The sequence below is a fragment of the Ceratotherium simum genome, chromosome 4 (assembly GCF_057802395.1).
Source record: "Ceratotherium simum simum isolate JZ-2026a chromosome 4, ASM5780239v1, whole genome shotgun sequence".
Classification (NCBI taxonomy): Eukaryota; Metazoa; Chordata; class Mammalia; order Perissodactyla; family Rhinocerotidae; genus Ceratotherium; species Ceratotherium simum.
The window spans coordinates 35603859-35630351 of NC_141903.1; the positions used below are offsets into that span (position 1 = coordinate 35603859).

General features: G+C 36.4%; 1 protein-coding gene and 1 pseudogene across 6 annotated transcripts in view; one reads left to right on the forward strand and one right to left on the reverse strand.

Annotated features, from left to right (window-relative positions):
* ANKHD1 (ankyrin repeat and KH domain containing 1) overlaps positions 1 to 26493 on the reverse strand; it is a 123154-nt gene that overhangs the window by 78494 nt on the left and 18167 nt on the right. For all 6 annotated transcript variants that reach the window (XM_087429695.1, XM_004420092.2, XM_014795384.2 and 3 more), the window contains exons 2-7: positions 20340 to 20493; positions 14392 to 14548; positions 11955 to 12102; positions 11100 to 11247; positions 8058 to 8291; positions 5856 to 5950 (exon numbers count right to left, since the gene is read on the reverse strand). In XM_087429695.1, coding sequence (XP_087285821.1) covers positions 5856 to 5950; positions 8058 to 8291; positions 11100 to 11247; positions 11955 to 12102; positions 14392 to 14548; positions 20340 to 20493 — 936 coding nt within the window. The remainder of the gene's footprint in view (positions 1 to 5855; positions 5951 to 8057; positions 8292 to 11099; positions 11248 to 11954; positions 12103 to 14391; positions 14549 to 20339; positions 20494 to 26493) is intronic.
* LOC101395376 (L-lactate dehydrogenase B chain-like) lies at positions 12596 to 13664 on the forward strand (annotated as a pseudogene).

Below are 26493 nucleotides of genomic sequence, written 5' to 3' on the forward strand. Positions count from 1 at the left end.
CGGATCCCGTGCGCGCACCGACGCACTGCTTCTCCGGCCATGCTGAGGCCGTGTCCCACATACAGCAACTAGAAGGATGTGCAACTATGACATACAACTATCTACCGGGGCTTTGGGGAAGAAAAAAAAAAAAGGGGAGGAGGATTGGCAATAGATGTTAGCTCAGAGCCGGTCTTCCTCAGCAAAAAAGAGGAGGATTAGCACGGATGTTAGCTCAGGGCCGATCTTCCTCACAAAAAAAAAAAAAGAGAGAGATAAATTTTATCTCCCTCCACCCCCTGCATTTGGGCTACCCCATGACTGCTTTAACCCATAAAACATAGCGATTGATGCCATGCCAGTTCTTAGCCTCTCTCGGTATGCTAATTCTTGGGATCCAACTACTATTAAAGAAGTCCATGGAGAGATCACCCATGGTCAGAGAGAGGTCCCAGACTTCCAACCATCACCGCCAAGGTGCCAGAGATGTGAGTTAAACCATGCTGGAAATTCCAACCAGCCACTATCTGACAGCACCTGCATGAGAAAGTCCTCCACTGAAAGAGAACAACAGAATAACCAACCAATCAACCCACAGAATCATGAGAAATAATAAATGGCTGTTGCATGAAGCCACTACGTTTTGAGTGATTTGTTATGCAGCAGTAGACAACACAATAAGAATTAACATAGGTAATGATATGCCTATTTAATCACATCTCAAAAAAATTTGTACTTCCAAGTAACTTTCCTATCATTAAACCTGTCTTAAAAATTCAGATTACTCTGTATTTCATGAATTCTTTGTAGATATGCATATATGCATGCATGATATCTATGTGCTTACAGAAGAAGTAGAAGAAAAATGGTTCCTGGATTGATCCATGACCAAATATGTTGGAAACATCTTTGGAATCTAGCATTGTTTTATCAACAAAGGCTTACATTTGCTAAGTAATATCCATTGAAACATTTTTATTTTGAAAATTTGTGCTGTCAAGAGACAATTTATATTAAGTATGTTTTGTAACTGTCAGTATATGCAAATAAAAATTTATCAGCATATATAAAAGATTTCATTTTTACTGTCAAAATTTTTTCTATGATTTTTCTAACAAATATTGCTATTTAAAAATTTTGGCTTAAGTAAGAGTCAGCATAATGTTAGTAGCAAAAGCACTCAGCTGAAAAAAGAAGACCTAGACTTAGGCAGGGCTACCACATACTGCTGCAAAACCTACACAATTGATTATGGTGGGCCTAGAACTGCAACATCTGCTATCTAACTGCATGATTTGGGACAAGATTCCCCAACTTCTTTGTTTCTCAGTTCTTTCAGTAATGAAATGAAGAATGTGACCTAAACTTCCACCTTAAAGATTTTATGTTGACAGTATTAAAGATGATTATTCTGTTTGATATAATTTGCTTGGATGATAAATCTAATTCTAGATTATCCTGAAAAGAAACAAATAAGTGCTTTATAGGTTATCCATAAGAGTATATCAGTCAATTTTTTGAGGGTCAATTTGCTTTATAAGATTTTGATATGAAGCTACAAAGACATCAGAAATATGTCTGCTATCTCCAAAATTAGGGTTTTATCTGTATAACTCTAAAGTCAAATATATTACTTTAGGATTACATGTTACTGTCCCTTTCCAAAAGCATACTCAAGCATTACTTGTGTTTAATTTAGAATCAAGTTTAGAAATCAAACTAGAAACCAATTAAAGGTAATGAAAAAAGAAGACTAAACCCAAAACTAGCAGAAGGAAGGAAATATTAAAGATTAGAGCAGAGATAAACGAAATAGAGAATAGAAAAACAATACAGAAAATCAATGAAACCAAAAGTTGGTTCTTTGAAAAGATCAACAAAATTGACAAACCCTTAGCTAGATGGACTAAGAAAAAGAGACAGTAGACTTAAATTACTAAAATCCAAAATCAACGTGGGGACATTACTACTGATTCTACAGAAATAAAAAGGATTTTATAAGCGAGTACTGTAAACAACTGTACACCAATAAACTGGATAAGCTAGATGACTTGGACAAACTCCTAGAAACACAAAATCTACCAAGATTAAATCACAAAGAAATAGAAAATCTGAACAGACCTATAACTAGTAAGGAGACTGAATCAGTAATAAAAAAATCTCCCTGGGGATGGCCCCACGATGTAGTGGTTAAGTGCGCGTGCTCCACTGCTGGCAGCCCAGGTTCGGATCCCGGGCGTGCACCAATGCACTGCTTGTCAGGCCATGCTATGGCGGCGTCCCATATAAAGTGGAGGAAGGTGGGCACAGATGTTAGCCCAGGGCCAGTCTTCCTCAGGAAAAAGAGGAGGATTGGCATGGATGTTAGCTCAGGGCAGATCTTCCTCACAAAAAAAAAAAAAAAAAAAAATCTCCCAACAAAAGAAACTCCTGGACTTGATGGCTTCACTGGTAAATTCTACCAAATAGGGGGCCAGCCTGGTGGTGCAAGTGGTTAAGTGCACGCGCTCCGCTTCCATGGCCCAGGGTTCACAGGTTCGGATCCCGGGCGCGTACCGATGCACCGCTTGTCAAAGCCATGCTATGGCAGCGTCCCATATAAAGCGGAGGAAGATTGGCATGGATGTTAGCTCAGGGCCAACCTTTCTCAGCAAAAAACAGAGGAGGATTGGCATCGGATGTCAGCTCAGGGCTGATCTTCCTCACAAAAAAAAAAAAAAAAAAATTCTACCAAACATTTAAAGAAGAATTAACACCAATCCTTCTCAAACTTTTCCAAAAACCCAAAGAGGAGAGAACACTTCTTAACTCATTCTGTGAGGCCAGCATTACCCTGATACGAAAGCCAGACAAAGGCACTATAGGAAAAGAAAACTACAGACCAATCTCCTTTATGAACACTGATGCAAAAATCCTCAGCAAAATACTAACAAACCAAATTTAGCAGCATATTAAAAGGATTATGCACCATGACCAAGTGGGATTTTTTTCCTGGAATTCAAGGTAGTCAACATATAAAAATTGATCAATGTAACAAAATAAGGGAAAAACCACATGATCATCTCCACTGACACAGAAAAAGCATTTGACAAAGTTTAAAACTCTTTCACGATAAAAACACTCAACAAATTAGGACTAGAAGGAAAGTACCTCAACATAATAAAAGCCATATATGAAAAACCCACAGTGAACATCTACTCAATGGTGAAAGACTGAAAGCTTTTCCTTTAATTCAGGAACAAGGCAAAGATGTCCACTTTCACCACTTCTATTTAACATAATACTAGAAGTTCTAGCCAGAGCAAGTAGGCAGGAAAAAGAAAAAAAAGGCATCCAAATTGGAAAGGAAAACGTAAAATTACCTCTGTTCGCAGATGATATGCTCTTATATGTAGAAAACCCTAAAGATTACACACTAAAAAATTGTTAGAATAAATGAATTCAGCAAAGTACCAGGATACAAAGTAAACACAAAAAAATCAGTTGCATTTCAATACACTTACAATGAACAATCTGAAAAGGATATTACAAAAACTATTCCATTTACAATAGCACGAAAAAGAATTAAATACTTAGGAGTTAACTTAACCAAGGAAGTAAAATATTTGTACGATGGAAACTACAAAACACTGCTGAAAGAAATTCAAGAAGACATAAATAAATGGAAACATATTCCTTATTCATGGATTAGAAGATTTAATATTGTTAAGATGTCAATACTACTCAATGTGATCTACGGATTCAATGCAATCCCTATCTAAAGCCCTATCTAAAGTGTTTTTTGCAGAAAGAAAGGCCCATCCTAAAATTCATATGGAATCTAAAGGGATCCTGAATAGCCAAAACAATCTTGAAAAAGAATAAAGCTGGATGACTCACAATTCCTGATTTCAAAACTTGTACAAAGCTACAGTAATCGCAACATTGTAGTACTCGCATAAAGACAGACATATAAACAAATGGAATAGAATAGAGAGCCCAGAAATAAACCCTTGCATATATGGTCAAATGATTTTTGACAAGGGTGTTAAGACCATTCAATTGGGAAAGGACAGTCATTTTAACAAAGGATGCTGGGGAAACTGGATACCCACATGCAAAAGAATGAAGTTAAACTCTTACCTAACACCATATACAAAAATTAATGCAAAATGGATCAAAGACCTAAAACTATAAAACTCTTTGAAGAAAACATAGGACAAAAGCTTCACAACATTGGATTTGGCAATGATTTCTTAGATATGATACCAAAGGCAAAAGCAACAAAAGAAAAAATAGATCAACTGGACTTGATTAAATTAAAAACTTTTGTGTGGGGGTCGGCCCGGTGGCGCAAGCGGTTAAGTATGCGTGCTCCGCTGCGGCGGCCCGGGGTTCACAGGTGCGGATCCCAGGCGCGCACCGACGCACCGCTTGTCAAGCCATGCTGTGGCGGCGTCCCATATAAAGTGGAGAAAGATGGGCATGACGTTAGCCCAGGGCCAGTCTTCCTCAGAAAACAGAGGAGGATTGGCAGATGTTAGTTCGGGGCTGATCTCCTCACAAAAAAAAAAAAATTTTGTGCATGAGAGGACACTAACAACAGAATAAAAAGGCAATCCAGAGAATGAGAGAAAATATTTGCACATCATATATTTGATAACGGATTAATATCCAAAATATATAAAGAACGCCTAAAACTCAACAGCAAAAAAACAAACCACCTGATTCAAGAATAAGAAAAAGATTTGAATAGATATTTCTCCAAAGAAGATATACAATGACCAATAAGCACATGAAAAGATGCTCAATATCATTAATCATTAGGGAAATGCAAATCAAAACTACAATGAGATACCACCTCACAACCATTAGGACGGCTACTATCAAAAAAACAAAAAATAAGTGTTGGTGAGGATGTGGAGAAACTGGAGCCCTTGTGCACTGTTGGTGGGAATGTACAACCACCGTGGAAAACAGTACAGTGGTGGTTCCTCAAAAAATTAAAAATAGAATTATCATATGCTCAAGCAATCCCACTTCTGGGTATATAGCTAAGAGAACTAAAAGCAGAGATTTGAACAGATATTTGTACACCCATGTTCATAGCAACATTATTCACAATAGATAAAGTGTGGAAACAACCCAAGCATCCACCAATGGATGAATGGATAAGCAAAATGTGGTATAGCCATACAATGAAATATTATGCAGCCTTAAAAAAGGACAAATTCTGATGTATACTACAACATGGATGAACCTTCACGACATTATGCTAAGTGAAATAAGCCAGTCACAGAAAGAGAAATACTGTTATGATTCCACTCATATGAGGTACTTAAGAGTAGTCAAAATCATAGATAGAAAGTAGAATGGTGATTGCCAGGGGTTAGGGAGAGTGGAGAATGGAAAGTTGTTATTTAACGGGTATAGTTTCAATTTTAAAAGATGAAAAGAGTTATAGAGATGGTTGGTGGTGATGGTCGGACAACATTATGAATGTATTTAATACCACTAAACTGTACACTTAAAAAAGGCTAACATAGTAAATTTTATATTACATTTATTTTAGCTGATAAAAAAATTGGGAAGAACATAAAAGTATATCAGTGTATTGGACATGACTTAGCCAAGCCTGCCTTTTGCACTGTTTCCTACACTGACAGATTTACTATCAAAAGTTAAATAGAACATTGAATACTTCCCCTTCTCTCTCTAATAATGTATAAAATTTTCAAATCTTTACTGATCTCATAATAAATATTTTTCCAAAAAGAAAAAATAATAATTCTCAAAGTCTTAAACAACTATGACCTTTTCTTCCCATAAAATCTCGAGTGAGTACAATTTAAAATTACCATGCAATAAATGAAAACAAACAAAAAACACTAAATCACCATGCAAGCCTCCATTAAGGCAGTGTGCATCTCATCTGTTTTGTGCTCTTGATCTGCACCAGCATCAAGTAGAAAGCGAACCATATCCAAATGGCCTTTAAAAAAAAAAAAAAAAGAACACAAATTTTAAAAATATATTTCTAAAAACCTGAGTATCAATTTAATACATAAGTATTAAAATGGGGAATCTTTTTCTTTCACATGTCTATACAAAAATTTATGAGCACTTATTTTGCTTTCAATAAATAAATCAATGACAGTTTTATAAAGCCAATCCAAAATAATAAGCAGGCTCTCATCAAGGTATCTAGGTTTTAAAGATTAAATTACTTCAAAGTACACAATTCAAGTTAAGTAAAGCAATAATACTTATTCTTTGATTTAATCTATATAAACTATTTATCAAATCAAAACACTTAAATCAAATAGAGTGACAGGTAAAGCATGTTTGGATCATATTTTTCAGAAAAACAGCTTTAAAATAATAACCATAAACTCACTGTGGCAATTAACAGGCACAGAAAACTCCATTCAAAATAATTTCAACCTTCTTGATAAGTTTAATATATAAAAAGCCTTAAAGTCAGTAAGAAAAAGACAAACATTCCAGTAGAAAAATGGATGAAGTACATGAAATGGTAATTCAAAAAAGAAATGCAAATGACTATTAAACTGATGAAAAAAATATTAAACCTTCCTATTAAACAAATGCAAATTAAAACAAGACACCATTTTTTACTATCAAAATGGCAAATATTAAAAAGAATGATAATACCCAGTGTTGGTGAGGGTGTAGGGTGGGGTAAAGGGCACTCTCAAACACTGCTGGTGGGAGTGTAAATTGGTTCAACCTTTCTAGAAGGCAATTTGGCAATATGTATCAAAAGCCTTAAAAATGTCCATACCCTTTGACCCAGCAATTCCACTTCCAGGAATTTATCCTAAGGAAATAATCAGAGATTAGGCAAAGACGTCTGCACAAGGATGTTATCACAGTGTTTTTAATAATAGTGAAAAAGTGGGAACAATTCAAGTGTCCAACAATAGGCAATTATGGTGCATCCATTTGATGTATTTGGCGAGACTGCTAGTTCCTTACTCAATATCCTTTCTCTTAATCTTCCTTAATAACAGAACTCTGACTTTATCTGAGTGGCAACATCCCTAACTAAAAGACTACATTTTCCAGCCTCCTTGCTGCTATGTGTAGCCAATGAGATGTAAGTGGGAGCTATAAGGCAGAACTTCTAGGAAGACTCCTTAAAGGTAGCTTATTAAATTGGGAGGCACTACCCATTTTGCCCTTACCCTCTTCATCCTTCCTAGATTGCCAGGGCCCTAGCCACCATCTTGGATTGTAGGTAACCTTGAGGATAGAAATCACATACTAGGATGGTGGGGCAAAAAAACAGAAGGCTGAGATCTTGATAACAATGGAACTGCGATACTACCCCTGGATGGCCTACCCTTGGACTTGTTTTATGTAAAAGAGAAAAAGCTTCCCTTTTGTTCAAATCATTATTCATTTAGGTTTTGTGACATACGCAGCGGAATTCACTTCTAACTGAAAGAGTGAAATACTATGTGACCATCAAAAGTTGTGTTACAAAAATACTTACTGAGATGGGAAAATGTTCATGATGTACCACTAAATAAAATAAGCAGACTATAAAACAGTGTTAGAGTATGATTGTTTAGTTTAAATATATATATATATTTGTTTATAAATATACTTAATAAACACACTGGAAGTAAATATACTAAAATATTGTTCACATGCTTTTTACATCTTTGGATAGTAGCATTACATGTTTCTTAGTGCTATTCTGTATTTTTCAGGTTTTCTGTATCATGTGATTATTATTATTATTATGAGTGTGTATTATTTTTTAAATAAAGGTTGGAAAAATCATATGAAACAAAAGTTATTAAAGAATGGAAACCCTCTAAATCTGTGCTAAGAGTTCTGGTTGACTTCATACCTAATTGAATAAAGTTGAATTAAAGTAATAAAGAAACACTGTGAAACTATACTTTAGGAAATACAGGCTAAAATGAACTTTCTATATAACCTCTGACAAGCTAGATAATTTTATAGCACAGGGAAAACATAAGCAATATAAAATTAACTCAAATACTCAATACTTAAATATTCAAAGTTGTTATAAAAAAACTATAAATATTCATACATATATAGAGTACCTTTGTAGCATGCAAGTGTAAGAGCACTTTCTTTGAATTCATTAGAGTGAGTGTTGATGCCTGCCCCATGATCTAGAAGAACTCTTGCCACTTCCACATGACCTGCGCTGGCTGCTTCCATTAAGGGGGTATGTCCATTTTCATTATGATCTTCTATATTTGCGCCTTCATTAAGTAGTACTTTCACAATGTCAACAAATCCTCCAGCACAGGCGTAAGTTAGCGCAGTGTTTCCTAACAAAGAACAAAAAGAAATACAAAATTATGATAAAACAAATACAATTATGATTATGCTACTGTTCTAGTCTACCTCTTTAATTCTCTTACATAAACCACTTCAACTATCATCTCAAGTTTGTTTGTTTTTTTATAATTTTTATTTATTTTTATTTCTTTTCCCCAAAGCCCCAGTAGAGAGTTGTATGCCATAGCTGCACATCCTTCTAGTTGCTGTATGGGGGACGCGGCCTCAGCATGGCTGGAGAAGCGGTGCGTCGGTACGCGCCTGGGATCTGAACCCGGGCCGCCAGCAGCGGAGCACGAGCACTTAACCGCTAAGCCACAGGGCTGGCCCTCAAGTTTTTTTGATGTATTGGTTAGAAGCATCCTCTTCATTTTCTTACTAATTAAAAGATTTATTATGAACAGGCCAATTTACCTCTCTCCATATTTCCTTAGCTTGTCAAATAAGATTATGTGCCATCTTGAAAAATCACTTCCAGCATATTTTTATCTAAAATATTCTAATGTATCCTTCAAAATTCTTCCTTTTCTTTCAACACTGTACAATTCAGAAACACTTAACATTTTCTTTCTATATATATTCATTTCTTAACTTTCTTTTACCTCTCCTTTGTCTTTACAGATTTATTCATAACACAATTCATTATTTTAGGTACATTTTCCTCCTGAAACATATCTTTAATTTACGTTTATGCGACCCAGCGAGATAAATATAAATCCCCCTCAGCATAACTCCTTCAAAAGAAAAATTTCTGGGCCGGCCCGTGGCTTAGCAGTTAAGTGTGCACGCTCCGCTGCTGGCAGCCGCGGTTCGGATCCTGGGCGCGCACCGACGCACTGCTTCACCGGCCATGCTGAGGCCGCGTCCCACATACAGTAACTAGAAGGATGTGCAACTATGACGTACAACTCTGCTGGGGCTTTGGGGAAGAAAAAGAGGAGGATTGGCAATGGATGTTAGCTCAGAGCCAGTCTTCCTCAGCAAAAAGAGGAGGATTAGCACGGTTGTTAGCTCAGGGCTGATCTCCCTCACAAAAAAAAAAAAAAAAAAGAAAATTTCTTTAAAAGGTCATTATCCCTTGGTTTCACACTTACTTCTTTTTTTTTTTTTTTTTTTTTTTTTTTGGGAGGGAGATCAGCCCTGAGCTAACAACCGTGCTAATCCTCCTCTTTTTGCTGAGGAAGACTGGCTCTGAGCTAACATCCATTGCCAATCCTCCTCTTTTTCTTCCCCAAAGCCCCAGCAGAGTTGTACGTCATAGTTGCACATCCTTCTAGTTACTGTATGTGGGACGCGGCCTCAGCATGGCCGGTGAAGCAGTGCGTCGGTGCGCGCCCAGGATCCGAACCGCGGCTGCCAGCAGCGGAGCGTGCACACTTAACCGCTAAGCCACGGGGCCGGCGCGACACTTACTTCTTTCCTGATTTTGTTTTGAGGATTTTTATTAAAGGTGGTCGGGAGATGATTTAACCATCAAACAATTATGAGACTGAAGAAGATTGTTTTAAAGTTTCAGCAAGAAAACTATCATTTCAGAACCCAATTTGTTCAGAACTCAACTGTTTAACCATCTGAGACATTATGCATATTAATAGTACTACAACTAAGACAAAGTGATCAGCGAAATGACCTATTTTCATTTATCTTACCTTCTAGGAAGGCTTGCTCATTTTAAAAACAAATTAGGCTACATTTAACATTTATTTAACAGTATGGAACACTGATATGCTTTCGTTATTTAAATTTTTTTTAAAACCATTTAGTCGCCTGACTAAATCCAAGGAATCTCACTACTAAAACTATACCTATAATTCAAGGCACATGACCAAGTCTCTTTCTATCTATGAGTTTGGGAAGCATAAATAACTAAAAGAGTAGTCCTTACTACAGCAACTCTCATGCAGCCACAAGAATATCTTATTAGTAAATGCATTCAGTACATCTGACATGAAAAACTCTATAGGGTAAATACTCTCAGGTTAATCTATAATCTAAAGTCAAGGGAGTTTTATTTAAATGAGATAAAGAATTAAAAGAGATACAGTTCATAATTTTACCTCTTTATACATTACACGTCATTGTGGCAAAAAAGAGATTGTCCCCAGCAGAAAAACTGTCAGTCTTGACCAAATAGAACTGAAGTGTGTGTGTGTTGTGTTTTGTTTTGTTTTGTTTTTTTCCTGAGGAAGACTGGCCCTGGGCTAACACCCACGCCCACCTTCCTCTACTTTATATGGGACACCGCCACAGCATGGCTTGACAAGTGGTGCGTCAGTCCGCGATCCGAACCTGCAAACCCTGGGCCACTGAAGTGGAGCACACAAATTTAACTGCTATGCCATTGGGCTGGCCCCCTGAAGTGTGTTTTAAAGACTTTTTTTTTTTTTTGCTGAGGAAGATTCACCCTGAGCTAACATCTGCTGCCAATCTTCCTCTTTTTGCTGAGGAAGATTCACCCTGAGCTAACATCTGTTGCCAATCTTCCTCTATTTTGTATGTGCACCACAGTCACAACATGGCCACCGATAGACAAGTGGTGTAGGTCCACATCCGGGAACCGAATCCAGGCCAGCAAAGCAGGGAGCCTTGAACTTAACCACTAGGCCATCGGGGCTGGCCCTAAAGACTTCTGCAGATATCAAATTAATCTGTATGTTACTCAGAGATGCTAAACAAAGGCTAAGATTTTTCTGTAGGTTTACAACTGGTTTTCCCTAGGAATCAAATTTCTATCTCTCCAGTTATAACTAATTATATCAATTTATTTTCCTCAAATTAACACATCATGTTCTACCTACCTGTTGCAGACTGGGAGTTGACATCTGCATCATGAAGAAGTAATAACTTGACAATATCTAAATAACCTCCACTGGATGCTGCCATTAGGGGAGTTATGTCTCCTTTATTCCCTCGATCTTCAACATTAGCATGCATAGCAAGCAGTACCTTTAAAACACACACATACACAGAGAGAAATTGTCAATTCTTACTAGTAATAATATTTCTAGAGAATATACTGAATCTGGGAAGATATTCTTTTGGGGAAGGTGAGGAAAAATAAAAAATAATCACCTTTTGGAAAAATATGCCCGTGTTCAATACTCAAAACACTAGGTTAGATGCTATATTTTACACCACCATTACATATTAATCTTTAAGTAAAGTAAGTAATCACATTAACCATCCTATTATTAAATGTAAATGGTCTTGTCAAAAAATTTGTGTTACGCTTGGGATTATCCAGCAAGAGAACAGCAAAACTATACTCACAAGACAGAAACTAACTGGTAAACACATGGCTATTTCCCAATATTGCTCTAACAGAAGGAAAGAATTGGGCTAATTTAGATGAAATGAAAATAAATCACTAGTTTCCATTATAGTTGTGTATTATTTCTAAAGACAAGTTTAAAATATTATTACTATTTCTATGTGTTTCTCCTCATTAGGACTAGTTTTAAGTAAGTGGCAGAAAATGAACCATGCCCGGCTGCATGTAGAGGCAACAAAATTAACTATGTATCAGTTTGTATTTTACCTACTGCCAAAAACAAAAGACCTTGTCCTCTAATTATAATTTCTTTTATTAATGATAAAAATAAAACATCAACACCCTTCCACAATTTTAATCACTAAAGATTATCTCTGCTTACTTGTGCTAATTCATAATACCCTGCTGAACAAGCCAAACACAGCAGGCTTTCTCCTTCTTCTGTATGTTCATTTACACTTCTGCCTTCATCTAGCAATTTACGAACAGCATTCACATCCCCATCTGAACAAGCTTCTGCCAGACTGCGACTGAAAACAAAACCATCAACAATTAACCAACACAGAAAGAAAGACTCAGGCTCCTATAATAATAAATTACATTAAAAAGTCAGTCATACATATAAAAATGTTGAGATACTAAGAAAAAAAATTGTATGAACATCGTTTGCTGAGCATTTTGTTTGCAATACTAATTATTCATGTATGTCAACCAAGCCAGAAAATGAATGTGAAAATAGCTGTCATTTTTCTCTTACAAAATGTCCTAACATATAGTAACATAATAAACTTTAAATAAAGTTTTTTTAAAGCATTAGACGCACAAGTTTTTAAACTCCACTAACATAATGATTCCCAAAGACATTTGGGATATAATCCTATCGCTTAAAATTTTATTGGTAACAGGAGAAGGTGAAAATCTAAGTAAAAATTTTACTGCAGCCCAAGGAGACGCACGCAAAGACGTTGTCTTCTTCGCGCGACTCCTCCAACTGTCTCGACAACCTTCTCCCTCCTGTGCACGATGGAAACTCTTAAAGAAAAGCTGATTGCACGAGCTGCAGAAGAAGAGGCAACGGTCCCAAACAATAAGATCAACGTAGCGGATGTTGGACAAGTTGGTATGGCCTGTGCCATTAGCATTCTGGGAAAGTCTCTGCCTGATGAGCCTGCTCTGGTGGATGTTTTAGAAAATAAACTCAAAGGAGAAATGACGGATCTGCAACACGGGAGCTTATTTCTTCAGACACCTAAGACTGTGGCAGATTAAGATTACTCTGTGACTGCCAATTCTAAGATTGTGGTGGTAACTGAAGGAGTCTGCCAGCAAGAGTGAGAGAGTCATCTCAATCTGGTGCAGAGGAATGTTAATGTCTTCAAATTCATTATTCCTCAGATCATCAAGTACAGTCTTGATTGCATCATCATTGTGGTTTCCAACCCAGTGGATATTCTCACATATGTTATCTGGAAACTAAGTGGGTTACTCAAGCACTCACTCAAGTGATTGGAAGTGGCTGTAATCTGGCTTCTGTTAGATTTCACTACGTTATGGCTGAAAAACTTGGCATTCACCCCAGCAGCTGCCATGGATGGATTTTGGGAGAACATGGAGACTCAACTGTGGCTGTGTAGAGTGGAGTGAATGTGGCAGGCTTTTCTCTCCAGGAACTGAATCCAGAAATGGAAACAGACAATGATAGTGAAAATTGGAAGGAAGTGCATAAGATGGTGGTTGAAAGTACCTATGAAGTCATCAAGCTAAAGGGATACACCAACTGGGCTACTGGATTAAGTGTGGCTGGTCTCACTGAATCCATGTTGAAAAATCTATCCAGACTTCATCCAGTGTCAACGATGGTGAAGGGGATGTATGGCATTGAGAAGGAAGTCTTCCTGAGCCTTACATGTATCCAGAATGCTTGGGGATTAACCAGTGCTATCAACCAGAAGCTGAAGGATGATGAGGTTGCTCAACTCAAGAAAAGCGCAGATACTCTGTGGGACATCCAGAAGACCCTAAAAGACCTGTGACTTCTGGCTTCTAGGCTGTAGGCATTTAAAAACTACAATGTGATTAACCATGAGCCTTTAGTTTTCATCCAGGTACATGCATCACAGTTAGCTTTTATATTCCTAAATATGCAAATCTGGGCTCACAGAATCAAAGCCCACGCGTGGTTTAATGCTTGCAATATGAGCCCTTGAACAAATAAAATCAACTATCGTAGTGTGAAAAAAAAATTTTACTGCAGAATGATTAACAAAATTGGTGAATCTCAAACTTTAATGTGCATACAAATCACCCAGGTTTCTTGTTAAAATGCAGACTGATTCAGTAGGTCCAAGCTGGGGTCTGAAATTCTGTACTTCTAATAAGCTCTGAGGTGATGCTGAAGTTGCTAGTCCATGCCATATTTGAGTAGCAAGCACCCAGATTACTGCTGCATTAGCAACCCATTTCATTTATTATTACTCAAGCAGTCACTTTAAAGTTTACTTTATAACCTTTAGAACAAGTAACTTCCTTAGAAATGGAAACCAATTCTTACTCAGTTTGGATTTCTCAGACTCTAGTATAGTACTTTCCACAAGAATGCTCAACGAATATGAGTAGAATGCAAGAATAAAAATATAATATCCATTTTTATATCCATATACTGTAAAATATATATATTTATTTATACACTTAAAATATAATATCCATTCTGCTAAAGTTTAAAAGCCCCTCCAAAAGATATATTTAACCAAAATTTGCTACCTCCCCAAAATCCACTCAAAAAAATATCTAATACCCAGCAGAAGTCATTAAACACATACGTGTCTACTTGTCCTGCACTGTGGCTGTTTTCCGCCCTCATTCGTGTTAGTGCAGCAGCGGCTTCATCCAGCGCACAACTTACTGAGGATGTCAGTCTCCGGAGTACCTCAGGATCTGCAAAAGCTTTACCATCAGCAGTTGACAATTTGCCAATTCCTTAAGTGTGCATCAATCAATCAGGTAGTGCAGCGGAAGAAAAAGCATAAAACGCAAATCGTTAATTACATTTCTAAACACTCTTAACCAGGGCAAAAATGGTATAGTCTCCATAAAAAAGGCTGACGGTCAGAATATAAGGCTGATAACTTCAATTTTGCCACTCAATGTCAAAAGGCCATCACATAACCACCTATGTTTTAGTTTTTCAATCTTTACAATGCACATAATATTAATTTGTCCTCTACCTAACTCCAAATGTTACTTAATATGATGCTCATTGTAGCAAATGAATGAGATTTATTTCAAAATATATACACGTAGTCATACCACAAGATCTCTAGTATAGGATCATGTTTGTCTATACTATTTTCAGTAGTAATGAAGGGGATATTCTGTAATATGACAACAAACAATCCAACAGTTTCTTCTTTGGCCAAATAGCCACCTATAATCATCTTCTGAGGCACAATTATAAATTAAAATAAATTCATTCTGGGCCGGCCCTGTGGCTTGGTGGTTAAGTGCGTGCGCTGCGATGCTGGTGGCCCGAGTTCGGATCCCGGGTGCGCATCGAGGCACCACTTCTCCGTTCATCCTGAGGCCGAGTCCCGCATACAGCAACTAGAAGGATGTGCAGCTACGACATACAACTATCCACTGGGGCTTTGGGGGGAAAAAATAAAATAAATAAAATCTTTAAAAAAAAAATAAATAAATTCATTCTTATATTTAATATTTATTATGTGCTTATGACGTGCCAGACACTAGGGAGACAAAAAGGAATAAGGCACAGTTCCTGTCCTTACAGAGCTCACAGTCTAGTAGGACTATCAGATGTCTAAGCTGCCAATAAATCTTTTTCTCTACATTCAGTGAGGAATCAGTGACTACTGTAAGATAAAATTTTTTTGATAATATCAATATCACCGCCTGTTACTGTTGAAAATGAGAGAAAAATAGTCAATAAAATTTTGGAGAAAAAAAAAAAAAAGGAAGGAAAAACTTATCCAATAAGATACAAAATGTATTATGTTATGCAAATTACTTGCACAGAAAAAAGATTATCACATCAAGGATATATAGTAGAGGCCAAAAAAAAGACCCTAGATCATTTGTGAATTCAATATATGATAAAGGGGACATTTCAAATCTGTGGAGACAGAAGGGCTTATTTCATAAATACTGTTCAGAAATTGGCTACCATTTGAAAATTAAGTAAGATCTCTAATTCATACCATTCACAAAAATAAATACCAGGTAGACTTAAGATCTAATGTAAAAAATAAAACCTGAAAAGTACTATTATACTGTGTAGTATTTTTCTAACGCTGATGTAGGGGAGGCTTTTCTTTTTTTTTTTAATAATTTTTATTTTTATTTTATTTTAGTTTTTTGTGAGGAAGATCAGCCCTGAGCTAACATTCATGCTAATCCCCCTCTTATTGCTGAGGAAGACCAGCTCTGAGCTAACATCCATTGCCAATCCTCCTCCTTTTTTTCCCCAAAGCCCCAGTAGATAGTTGTATGTCATAGTTGCACATCCTTCTAGTTGCTGTACGTGGGACGTGGCCTCAGCATGGCCGGAGAAGCTGTGCGTCCGTTCGCGCCCGGATCCGAACCCAGGCCGCCAGTAGCAGAGCGCGAGCACTTAACCGCTAAGCCACGGGCCGGCCAGGGGGAGGCTTTTCTAAGCATGAGACCAAATCCCAAAAGCCATAAAGTAAAAGATTAGTAAATGTGACATTAAACATTTTTAATTTCAGTAAAAATTTCTACATAATTAAAGACACCATAAATAAAGTTAAGGCAAAATAAAAACTGGAAAAATGAACACCCAGTGAATTTATATCATCATTTATAAAGAGCTACCACACAACTTACTGACAACATTAAATGAACACAAACTATGAAACTGACAAAAAATTGACTGAGGTGTGAGGCCCTCTCAAAAACTGCTGATAGGGAGCCAGCCCTGATGGCCTAGTGGTTAAAGTGCAGCACTTTCATCACTTCAGCTACCCAGGTTTGTTTCCCAGTCGCGGAACCACACCACCAGTCTGTCAGTTGCCACGCTGTGGCAGCGGCTGACATAGAAGAACTAGAAGGACTTACAACTAGGATATACAATCATGCACTGGCGCTTTGGGGAGGGGAAAAAAAAAGAGGAAGATTGGCAACAGGTGTTAGCTCAGGGTGAATCTTTCCCTGAAACGATATATATGTATGTAAAAACTGCTAATAGGGATATATACTAGTATAAATTTGAGGGACCAATTTGACAATAGTTACCAAAATTTTAAATGCAAATTCCTCTGACCCAATGATACCACTTTCTAGGAATTTGTCTTATAAAGATACTTGCACAAGAAAAAAAAGTTATAGATATATATAGACATAAACTGTAGCATTATTTGTGATCTTGAAAAATCGGAAATAACCTAAATATCCCTCAATATTAAACTGGTAAAATAAATTATGGTGCATCTAAACAACAGAATATTATCTTACCCTTTAAAAGAAAAAGAAAGATCAATATATCGTATTATGGAAGGATGTCCACAATAAATTAAATGAAAAAAGAAAATTATATTTTGTTTAATATGATCCTACTTCACTTTTTAAAAAATTATATTCAAAAATATACATCTATTTATATAACCACAAGGGAAAAAGTCTGGAAATATATGTAAACCTTGACAATGGGAAGGCTTTATAGTCTACTTAATACATTTTATATTGCTTTAGGTATTTTAAAATACACATTTATAATTTAGAAAATAATTTTTAAAAATTCTTCTTGAAATGGCCCTAATTCTTAATTTTCTCTAAGAATCTCCAAGAATCTTAAAGAAAAATATTTTCAACTTCATTTTTTCAGTTAAAATAGTGTCAAGAATTTTATCTTCCTTAGAAGCCTAGTAATGTCTAACACATTCTCATAATTAAAAACACAAACATAAGTCTAAAAATTCCTCTTAAATATTATAGGCTCAACACAATGTCCAAAAAGCAAATGAAAATACTAAAACACCAAAAGAAAGTATTCATTAAACAATTGACTTGCAGAGGACTTAGAAAGGAGGACATCATTTGAAAATATATCTGACAATTTCTTTGGACACAATATCATATCCAACAATGTCTGGTGTTTAAATTGTCAAAAAACACAAAATTTTAAAATTCAGTAGTTTCTGACACTTCCTGGAAGACAGAAAGTCATGATTTTCAAGGTTTATTCTCTCTCTAACAATGTAGGTATCAAAAACAAGCAATTCTAAGATATCTTGCTGCTTATGCCAGACTTGCCATGAACCAAGAGAGAAAAGGGGAAAAGAAAAATGCTTAACGCACCAGAAAAGAGCCATCCCTGAGTGAGAATCATGAGGTGGCCAGAAAAAAGAGAAATGAGTTTAAAACCCTCAATTGGGGGTCATAGAGTAGTACTCAAAACATGAGTAAAGTGTCAAGAGAGTAAAGATGAAGCTCCTAAACCAGACAGTAAAGATGTAGCACACTAGGGCTGGCTCCGTGGCTTAGCGGTTAAGTGCGCACGCTCTGATGCTGGCGGCCCAGGTTCGGATCCCGGGTGTGCCCCAAGGCACCACTTCTCCGTCCAGTGCGAGGCCGAGTCCCACGTACAGCAACTAGAAGGATGTGAACCTATGACATACAACTATCTGCTGGGGCGCTGGGGGGAAAAAATGAATAAATAAAATCTTTAAAAAAAAAAAAAAAAAAAAAGATGTAGCACCACTAGTAAAAAAGCTTGGTCTGGGAACGAAAGGAAACTAGTCTAGAGAAGACTTGGAGAAGAGAAATACCTATTCTCCACATTTCTCTCTGCTCTAAGCAAAATAAATGTAAGGTTCCAAAGCACAGAAAAAAAATTATAGCTGGCCATGGCGCTCCCATTTCACGAATCTGATACAGTATACCCCTAAATCACAACTAGGAGACTCACAAGAAATTAGACTATAACGGAGGGACACCCAATGCAATTACTGTGATCTTTACGCCTTTTTTGTTTTTAATTACTAGTGTTGCCCTAAATTAAACAGTCTTCTGCTGGATACTTAAATATTTTGTTCAATCTAATTTTAAGTTTCTATCAGTTCCAAAAACACACATTAGATGAATTAAAAGTCAATTTGCTACAAATTGTACCTATGCTTTTCCATAACAGGACAAAGTTAAAGGAATAACAAGATGATATCAAGTAAACACATTCCTAACCTAGTATCTATGTCTTTCCAATAATAATATAAAAATACTCAATTTCTTTTAGCTCTTACTTTTCCCCTAGTCATTATTTGGTCAAAGGCAACACTTTTACTTCCCTCAAGATGAAATGTGCTAAAAGGCTGCTGTGATTTTTCTGAAAACCTATCTTTAATATTATGCTCATTAAACTACTCAGAATCCAAACAAAATTTTCTATACTTTTTAAAATTTAATTTTCTGCATTTTAATAGCTTTAACATGCCATAATATATATACATGGCACTCTAACAAGTTTCTAGGCACTATTTTTAAAAGTAAGCTGTCGGGCCGGCCCGGTGGCGTAGCTGTCAAGCGCACACACTCTGCTGTGCGGCCCTGGGCTCGGATCCCTTGTGCGCACCGACTCACTGCTTGTCAAGCCATGCCGTGGTGGCGTCCCATATAAAGTAGAGGAAGATGTTAGCCCAGGGCCAGTCTTCCTCAGCAAAAATGAGGAGGATTGGCATTGGATGTTAGCTCAGGGCCGGTCTTCCTCACAAAAAAAAAAAAAAAGTAAGCTGTCAATTCTTCTAGATTAAATTCTTGTGTGTGTATAATGTGCACATATATTTACATTAAATAAGTAAATAAAGGGAGTGTCATACAAAGTGAACATACCCCAAAACAACATACAAAGATTAGAAAAGTTAACTTCCTCAAGACAATTTTAGGAGATAAAAGGTTTTCATTACAGTGTAATGGAAACTTTGTATAGCAAATAATGAGCAGGTTGTATAATATAAAATAATGATAAGTATATATTATTTTGAGAAATCATGCTTATCACAGATTTCTCCTTTCTACTACTTCAGAACAAGAAGTTGACAGAGTTTGGTATATTGTGGTCCCATTTTGTGTTCAATTTTTGTTTAATTGTCTTCTAAGTGAAAAATAGCAATCTATAATTAAGTTACACATAGACTAAAGTGAATAAGTAAGGAATCATACGCAGGCCGGCTCCGTGGCTTAGCGGTTAAGTGTGCGCGCTCTGATGCTGGCGGCCCGGGTTCGGATCCCGGGCACGCCCCAGGGCACCACTTCTCCGTCGTCCAACGCGGGGCCGAGTCCCACGTACAGCAACTAGAAGGATGTGAACCTATGACATACAACTATCTTGGATGGGGCTTTGGGGGGAAAAAAAATGAATAAATAAAATCTTTAAAAAAAAAAAAAAAAAAAGGAATCATACGCAGAGTTCCCTAAATCAGTTAAGATAAAAGATTCATAATGTGATGAACTAAATTTACCTCCTATATTTCATAATGTAATTTGTAATTGATAAGTTTTCCTTGATAACTAGCTGATTATCTAATACCTTAAAAATGTTATTGTTGAGCACAGAAGTCACTCACTAAAAACTTTCAATCAAGAATTTTTAAAATATTTTTTCTTTAAAAAAAATATAATAAATTTTACAGAAATTTCAATTTTCATATAATGTTACACAATTTGGGGTAATCTTGTATAACTTTGTATAGAGATCTAGACTTTTCAAGAGATGAAAAAGAGAAAACAAAAAGTAAAGTACCTGCTGCTTCTAGCAATGCCTCTAGTCGTGCCTGAGTCTCTGGATCCACAGTGCGTAAGTCGGCTCCTTCTGCAGTACTTGATAAGAATATCTCTGATGTTGTTTTAAGCACTGGGTTATCTAGATCTTCTTGGTCCAAAATAAATGATTCAACCTGTTTATGAATTAAAGATGCAATATCCATGAAACTGATCTCAACATTGTTAGAATAACTGCAATTTAAGGTAATATGACTTCTGATTTGAAATTTAAGTATATCATCAGATAAATTATTGTAGAAACATCGGCTATATGGCAAGGGACTTTGAGGGAGCCTCCTAACTATCTGCTTATGTTCAGACATGACTACAGGTACAACCCAGACACACCAGATTCAAGTTTCCTGGAGAACCCTATATCTTCTGTATCTAGCACAGAGACTGAAAAGCAGCATTTTTTTAATGAAACAAGTATATGAACACAGTCCCTAGAAAGATGTATACAGGACTAGATAGTAAAAAGACTAAACAGCCAGATAGGTCATTAAGGCGCAGTTTTCCCTCTCTTCTAAGCAATTTATTCAATTCTAACTCTTAAACAGAAGAAAATAAGATTTAATCCACTGCCAAATATCTAGAGTTTTATAGACAAGAAAGCTCCATGAGATTAGGAACCATACCTATTTGTTCACTGCTTTATCCTCTGGGTCTAAGAATACCTCATACATAGTAGGTATTCAATACATATTTGTTGAAATGAATGGTATAAGCAAAATCGATTTATGAAAATAAACATGTAACCCTCTAATTTCAAACCAAGTTAATTCTACATAAATTTTCTTAAATAAAATGTACACAACCTTCTTGGGAAGCAATTTGGAAATGTGTATCAAAATGCTTTAAAAAGCTCATGCCCTTTGACCCAGGAATTCCATTTTAAGGAATATATCCTTAAAAAATTATCTGAAAGACAGACAAAAACGTGGCACTGTTATGAAGGATGTTCACTGCAGCGTTAATTAAAATTCCAAAAATAAAGGGAAAAAACCTACAATAGGGAATTTGGTAAATACATTTTGAACTACTACGCAGTCACTAAACAATGTTATTGAAGCATGTTCAATGGCATGAGAAAGCATTCATAAAATTAAGTGAAAACTGCAAGATTCAAAACAGTATGATGGGGCCGGCCCCGTGGCTTAGCGGTTAAGTGCGCCCACTCCGCTACTGGAGGCCCGGGTTCGGATCCCCGGCGTGCACTGACGCACCGCTTCTCCAGCCATGCTGAGGCCGGGTCCCACATACAGCAACTAGAAGGATGTGCAACTATGACATACAACTATCTACTGGGGCTTTGGGGGAAAAAATAAATAAATAAAATTAAAATAAAAAAAAAACAAAACAGTATGATGTTTGTTTTGCTAAAAATATGTTTATGTAAGTAAACATGAGTACTCATGTATATAATCATGAGTACATATTTATATACATCTATATGTCTATAATATGTAAATATGTATAACCAGGAAAGTTAATATATTTGTAGACAGATGGAAAAATAAGAACAGAAAGGTTAAGTACTTCTCCAAGGTCACACAGCTAATAAATGGCAAAGCCAGGTTTCAAACTCAGGCCATATGGCTATAGTCTGTGCTCTTAACCACTAGGCAATACTACCTCACAAATTTATAAACAAAGAACCACAGTATTTGGACTACATTATTTGGCATATTTGGCTAGTTGGTCATCAGTTTTCACAATGGACACCAAATAAAGATATCCTAAAAGAGACAGTAAAGTTAAAATGATTTGGGTATATTTTATTATCTAGTGACGTACTATAATTTTACAAAATAAATCTTTAACTTTAGATCTAAAAACATTGAACCATGTACTATGTTGCAACACAGCTTCTTTAATATGTAATTACAAAGACGCCATTCTAGACCCATGCCAATAGACAAATGCAGACTACTAGTTGTCAAATGATACTGAAATGTAACTGCTTGTACAAAAAAGAGCTTGTTGCAAGCCCAAGAAATTATTAGGTATTTGTAGATATATTTACCTGCCAATTGTGGGGACAGATAAAACCACCATTCCAAATTCTGGAGTTTTTTAATTAAAGATGGTGTTTAGATGTTAACATTTCTATTTTGTAAAAAGCATTGGTCTGATGTGGTATTACACATATTATGGAGACAAATACACATTATATGTATCATGTAATATTTTAAAAGTCCAAGTTAAGGATTTCCAGTTCTCTCCCATTCATTTCTCCAATATTTACTAAAGTCCTATTTCATACAAAGCACTAAAAGAGTACAAAAATGTGGTAGAAGAAATAAGTCAGACTCCAACAACTATCACAAAAGGCCTCAAAGGGAAATAAATGTACAACCATATGTATTAGAGAGAAGTCACTTCTAGCCCCAGTAATCCAAGAAGACTTTGCACAAGTAGTAGCATTTGAGCTAGGCTTTGAAGGGTACATAGAATTTCAATAGGTGGTCAGACATGGGGATGGAAGTGGAAGGGAACAAAATAAAAAATTGGCTTAAAGATGCACTTGGAGGGGCCGGCCCCCTGGCTTAGCGGTTAAGTGGGCGTGCTCTGCTACTGGCAGCCCAGATTCGGATCCTGGCGCACACCGACATACTGCTTGTCTGGCCATGCTGAAGCGGCGTCCCACATACAGCAACTACAAGGATGTACAACTATGACATACAACTATCTACTGGGGCTTTGGGGAGAAAAAGGGGAAAAAAAGGAAGAGGATTGGCAATAGATGTTAGCTCAGGGCCAGTCTTCCTCAGCAAAAAGAGGAGGATAGGCATGGAGGTTGGCTCAGGGCTGATCTTCCTCAAAAAAAAACAAAAAAAAAGATGCACTTGGAAAGTGATGAATGGTCCACTCTCAAAAAAACATAAGGTCCTTCATACATTGCTGGTGCAAATATAAATAATGCAGCCACTGGGGGAAACAGTTTGGCAGTTCTTCAAAAATTAAACAAAGAATTACCATATGACCCAGCAATTCCACTTCTATGTATATACCTAAGAGGATTGAAAAGACACACATTCGTACAAAAATTTGTACATAGAAGTTCATAGCTGCATTATGCATAATAGGCAAAAGGTGGAAACAACCCAAATGTTCATCAACTGGTAAATGGTTAAACAAAATGTGGTATATCCATACAATGGAATATTTTCAGCCATAAAAAAGAACAAGTACTGACACATGCTATATAACATAGACGAACCTTGAAAATATTATGCTTAGTGAAAGAAACCAGACACAAAAAGTCACATATTGTATGATTCCACTTATATGAAAGGTCCAGAATATGCAAATCCATAGAGACAGAAAGTAGATTAGTGGTTGCCTAAAGAGTCGGGGAAACAGGAATAGGAGTGACTGCTAATGGGTCTGAAGTTTCTTTTTGGAATGATGAAAATGTCTGAAACTAGATAGTGGTGAATGCTGCACAACCCCGTGAATATAGTCAGCCCTCCATATCCACGGATTCAATCAACCACAGACCGAAATGATTGCATCTGTACTGAACATGGGCAGACTTTTTTTTCTTTTCTTTATTCCATAAACAATACAGATAACAATTATTTACATAGCATTTACATTGTATTAGGTATTACAAGTAATCCAGAGATGATTTAAAGTACAAAGGAAGATGTGCGTGGATTATATGCAAATACTATGCCATTTTATATAAGGGACTTGAGTATCTGGGGATTTTGATATCTGTGGGGGTCCTGGGACCAATCCTCCCGTGGATACCAAGGGATGACTGTACTAAAAGCCACTGAACTGTGCACTTTAAAATGCTAAATTTTTGGGCCGGCCCCGTGGCTTAGCGGTTAAGTGCGCGTGCTCTGCTGCTGGCGGCCCGGGTTCGGATCCCTGGCGCGCACCGAGGCACCGCTTCTCTGGCCATGCTGAGGCCGCGTCCCACATACAGCAACTAGAAGGATGTGCAACTATGACATACAACTATCTACTGGGGCTTTGGGGGGAAAAGAATAAATAAATAAAATCTTTAAAAAAAAATGCTAAATTTTATGGTATTTGAATTATATCTCAATTTTGAAAAAACCATAAGGTACCTAGAGTACAACAATGTCTTTAGGCTAGAAAGAACAACTGGGGATAGACGTGAGTGAGACCAGGTAAAAGGTGACAGGTTGCTCATTGCCTACCTGGTCAGCAGCACCAGGAAGAGAATCAGTAGCAGTGTCACCCTGGGTGTCAGTAATGTTAGTATCACATACATAAGACAGCACATTCCCAAGTGCTTGGGAAGATCAAATTCAGAAGGAAAACACAAAACAGAGATATGCCCCTTGCCTTCAGAGGGCTTATAACCTCTCTTTGAAAATTACAATTCATAAGACAATTTACTGAGTTTAATTCTCCTACATCTTAGAGTGCATGTAAATTCAAGTTTCAATCAGGCAACAAAACATAATGGAAATAATACCGCACTAGAGAGCAGGAGAATTAGGTTCAAGTGCCAGATCCCTCAGATACTATGTGTGATTTCAGGCAGTACCACTCAACCTTTCTGACACTCTATTTCTTCCTCAGTAAACAAAGACAATAGCTCTTCCCTACCTTATAGTGCTACTGAAATGATGAAATAAAGTAAAAGCATTTTGAAAATAAAAAACGCTATATAAATGTAATCTTTAGAATATAATTGTGTAACTACAACTTTTTTGTTCTGTCCCTCACCAGTGTCTATGTTCTATGCTTTTTCAAACTGGAAGAATGATACTGAGAATCTAACATGATGTATTTTTATTTGCATTCACTTGAATTTTCTTTTTATTCATTTTTTTCCAGTTTTATTGAGATAAAATTGACATATAAATGCTGTATAAGTTTAAGGTGTACAACATGATTTCATATATGTACGTATTGCGAAATGATTACCACAATAAGTTTAGTTAACATCCATCACCTCACATAGTTACAAAAATTTTTTCTTGTGATGATCACTTGATTTCTCAAGTGTAATTTTGGCATTTTATATTTAAGTTCTGACCCCCAAGATCAAATTTTAACTATCCACAACACTCATGGGAAAAATCTTAAGTTCCCAGGATGAGTTATAGTCATACATAACTTCACACATAAATGATTTGAATACATTTGTGTCAGTCAGATGTGCCAAAAAGCACTCAATTCTAATTTTTCCTTTGTCCTACCCTCTCTAAAATTTTAAAAGCCAGTCTCAATGTGGAATCAATAAAAGGACAAAATATCTAGTTATGCCTATTATTTTGGGAATATTTGGGGGATTGCTTTTGCCACTTCATAAACATCTTACCTGATAAACATGCTGAAACACATACTCTTGCAATTCAGATTGCAATAGCATTACCTCAAAATATATCTGGCCAGACAAGATGGAAACCATTTATAGCTACGTGGCAATATTAAATAAGACCAATTCTGTACATTCAACATAAAAGTCTTGGTGATATAATACAAAAAAGTCTATACGTATACTGGATAAGTCCAAGATAATGGTATATCTAATGAAATTAGTCTTCATCATGCAAATGACTATAAAAGTCTCGTAGTTTCTTAAAGCCTCGTCATTTCTTACATACAGCTAAAGGATCACAGAAATTTCCTTATCACCTAATGATAGAGTTACATATTTCATCGCTATCCTGTAGCTACATTCAGCAACAAACATAAAAACATCCACCTATCATGGTACTGTTTTTGCCAATGGCAAGATATTTCAAGTCTTAAACACTGCAGACTTTTTTTTTCGACTTCTGATCATGTACAAAAATAAAAGGTGGAGGAAAAAGGATGAAAGGGAATCTGGCCCACAAAAAACTATCTATTTTTCTCTTATAGGTAATCTCTTCTAAAATGCTAAAGGGAAAACACTTTTTGTCTTCTTTCTCAAAAGTCTTTTCTTTTCCCTTCTCTTCTTTCAAAAAAATGAGTGTGGTTTTTAGCTTCAACTAGAATTTAAACAAAAGGGGGGAGGAAAAGGAGAACAAGCATTTTGTCCCATTTTTTTATCCCATTTGACATTTCAGAAATGAACCACTGGATGGCAACAGTTACTTAGCTATTATCACCTTAAAAAACTAAGTCACCCTGGCCAAAATCTAGTTAGAAAAATCATT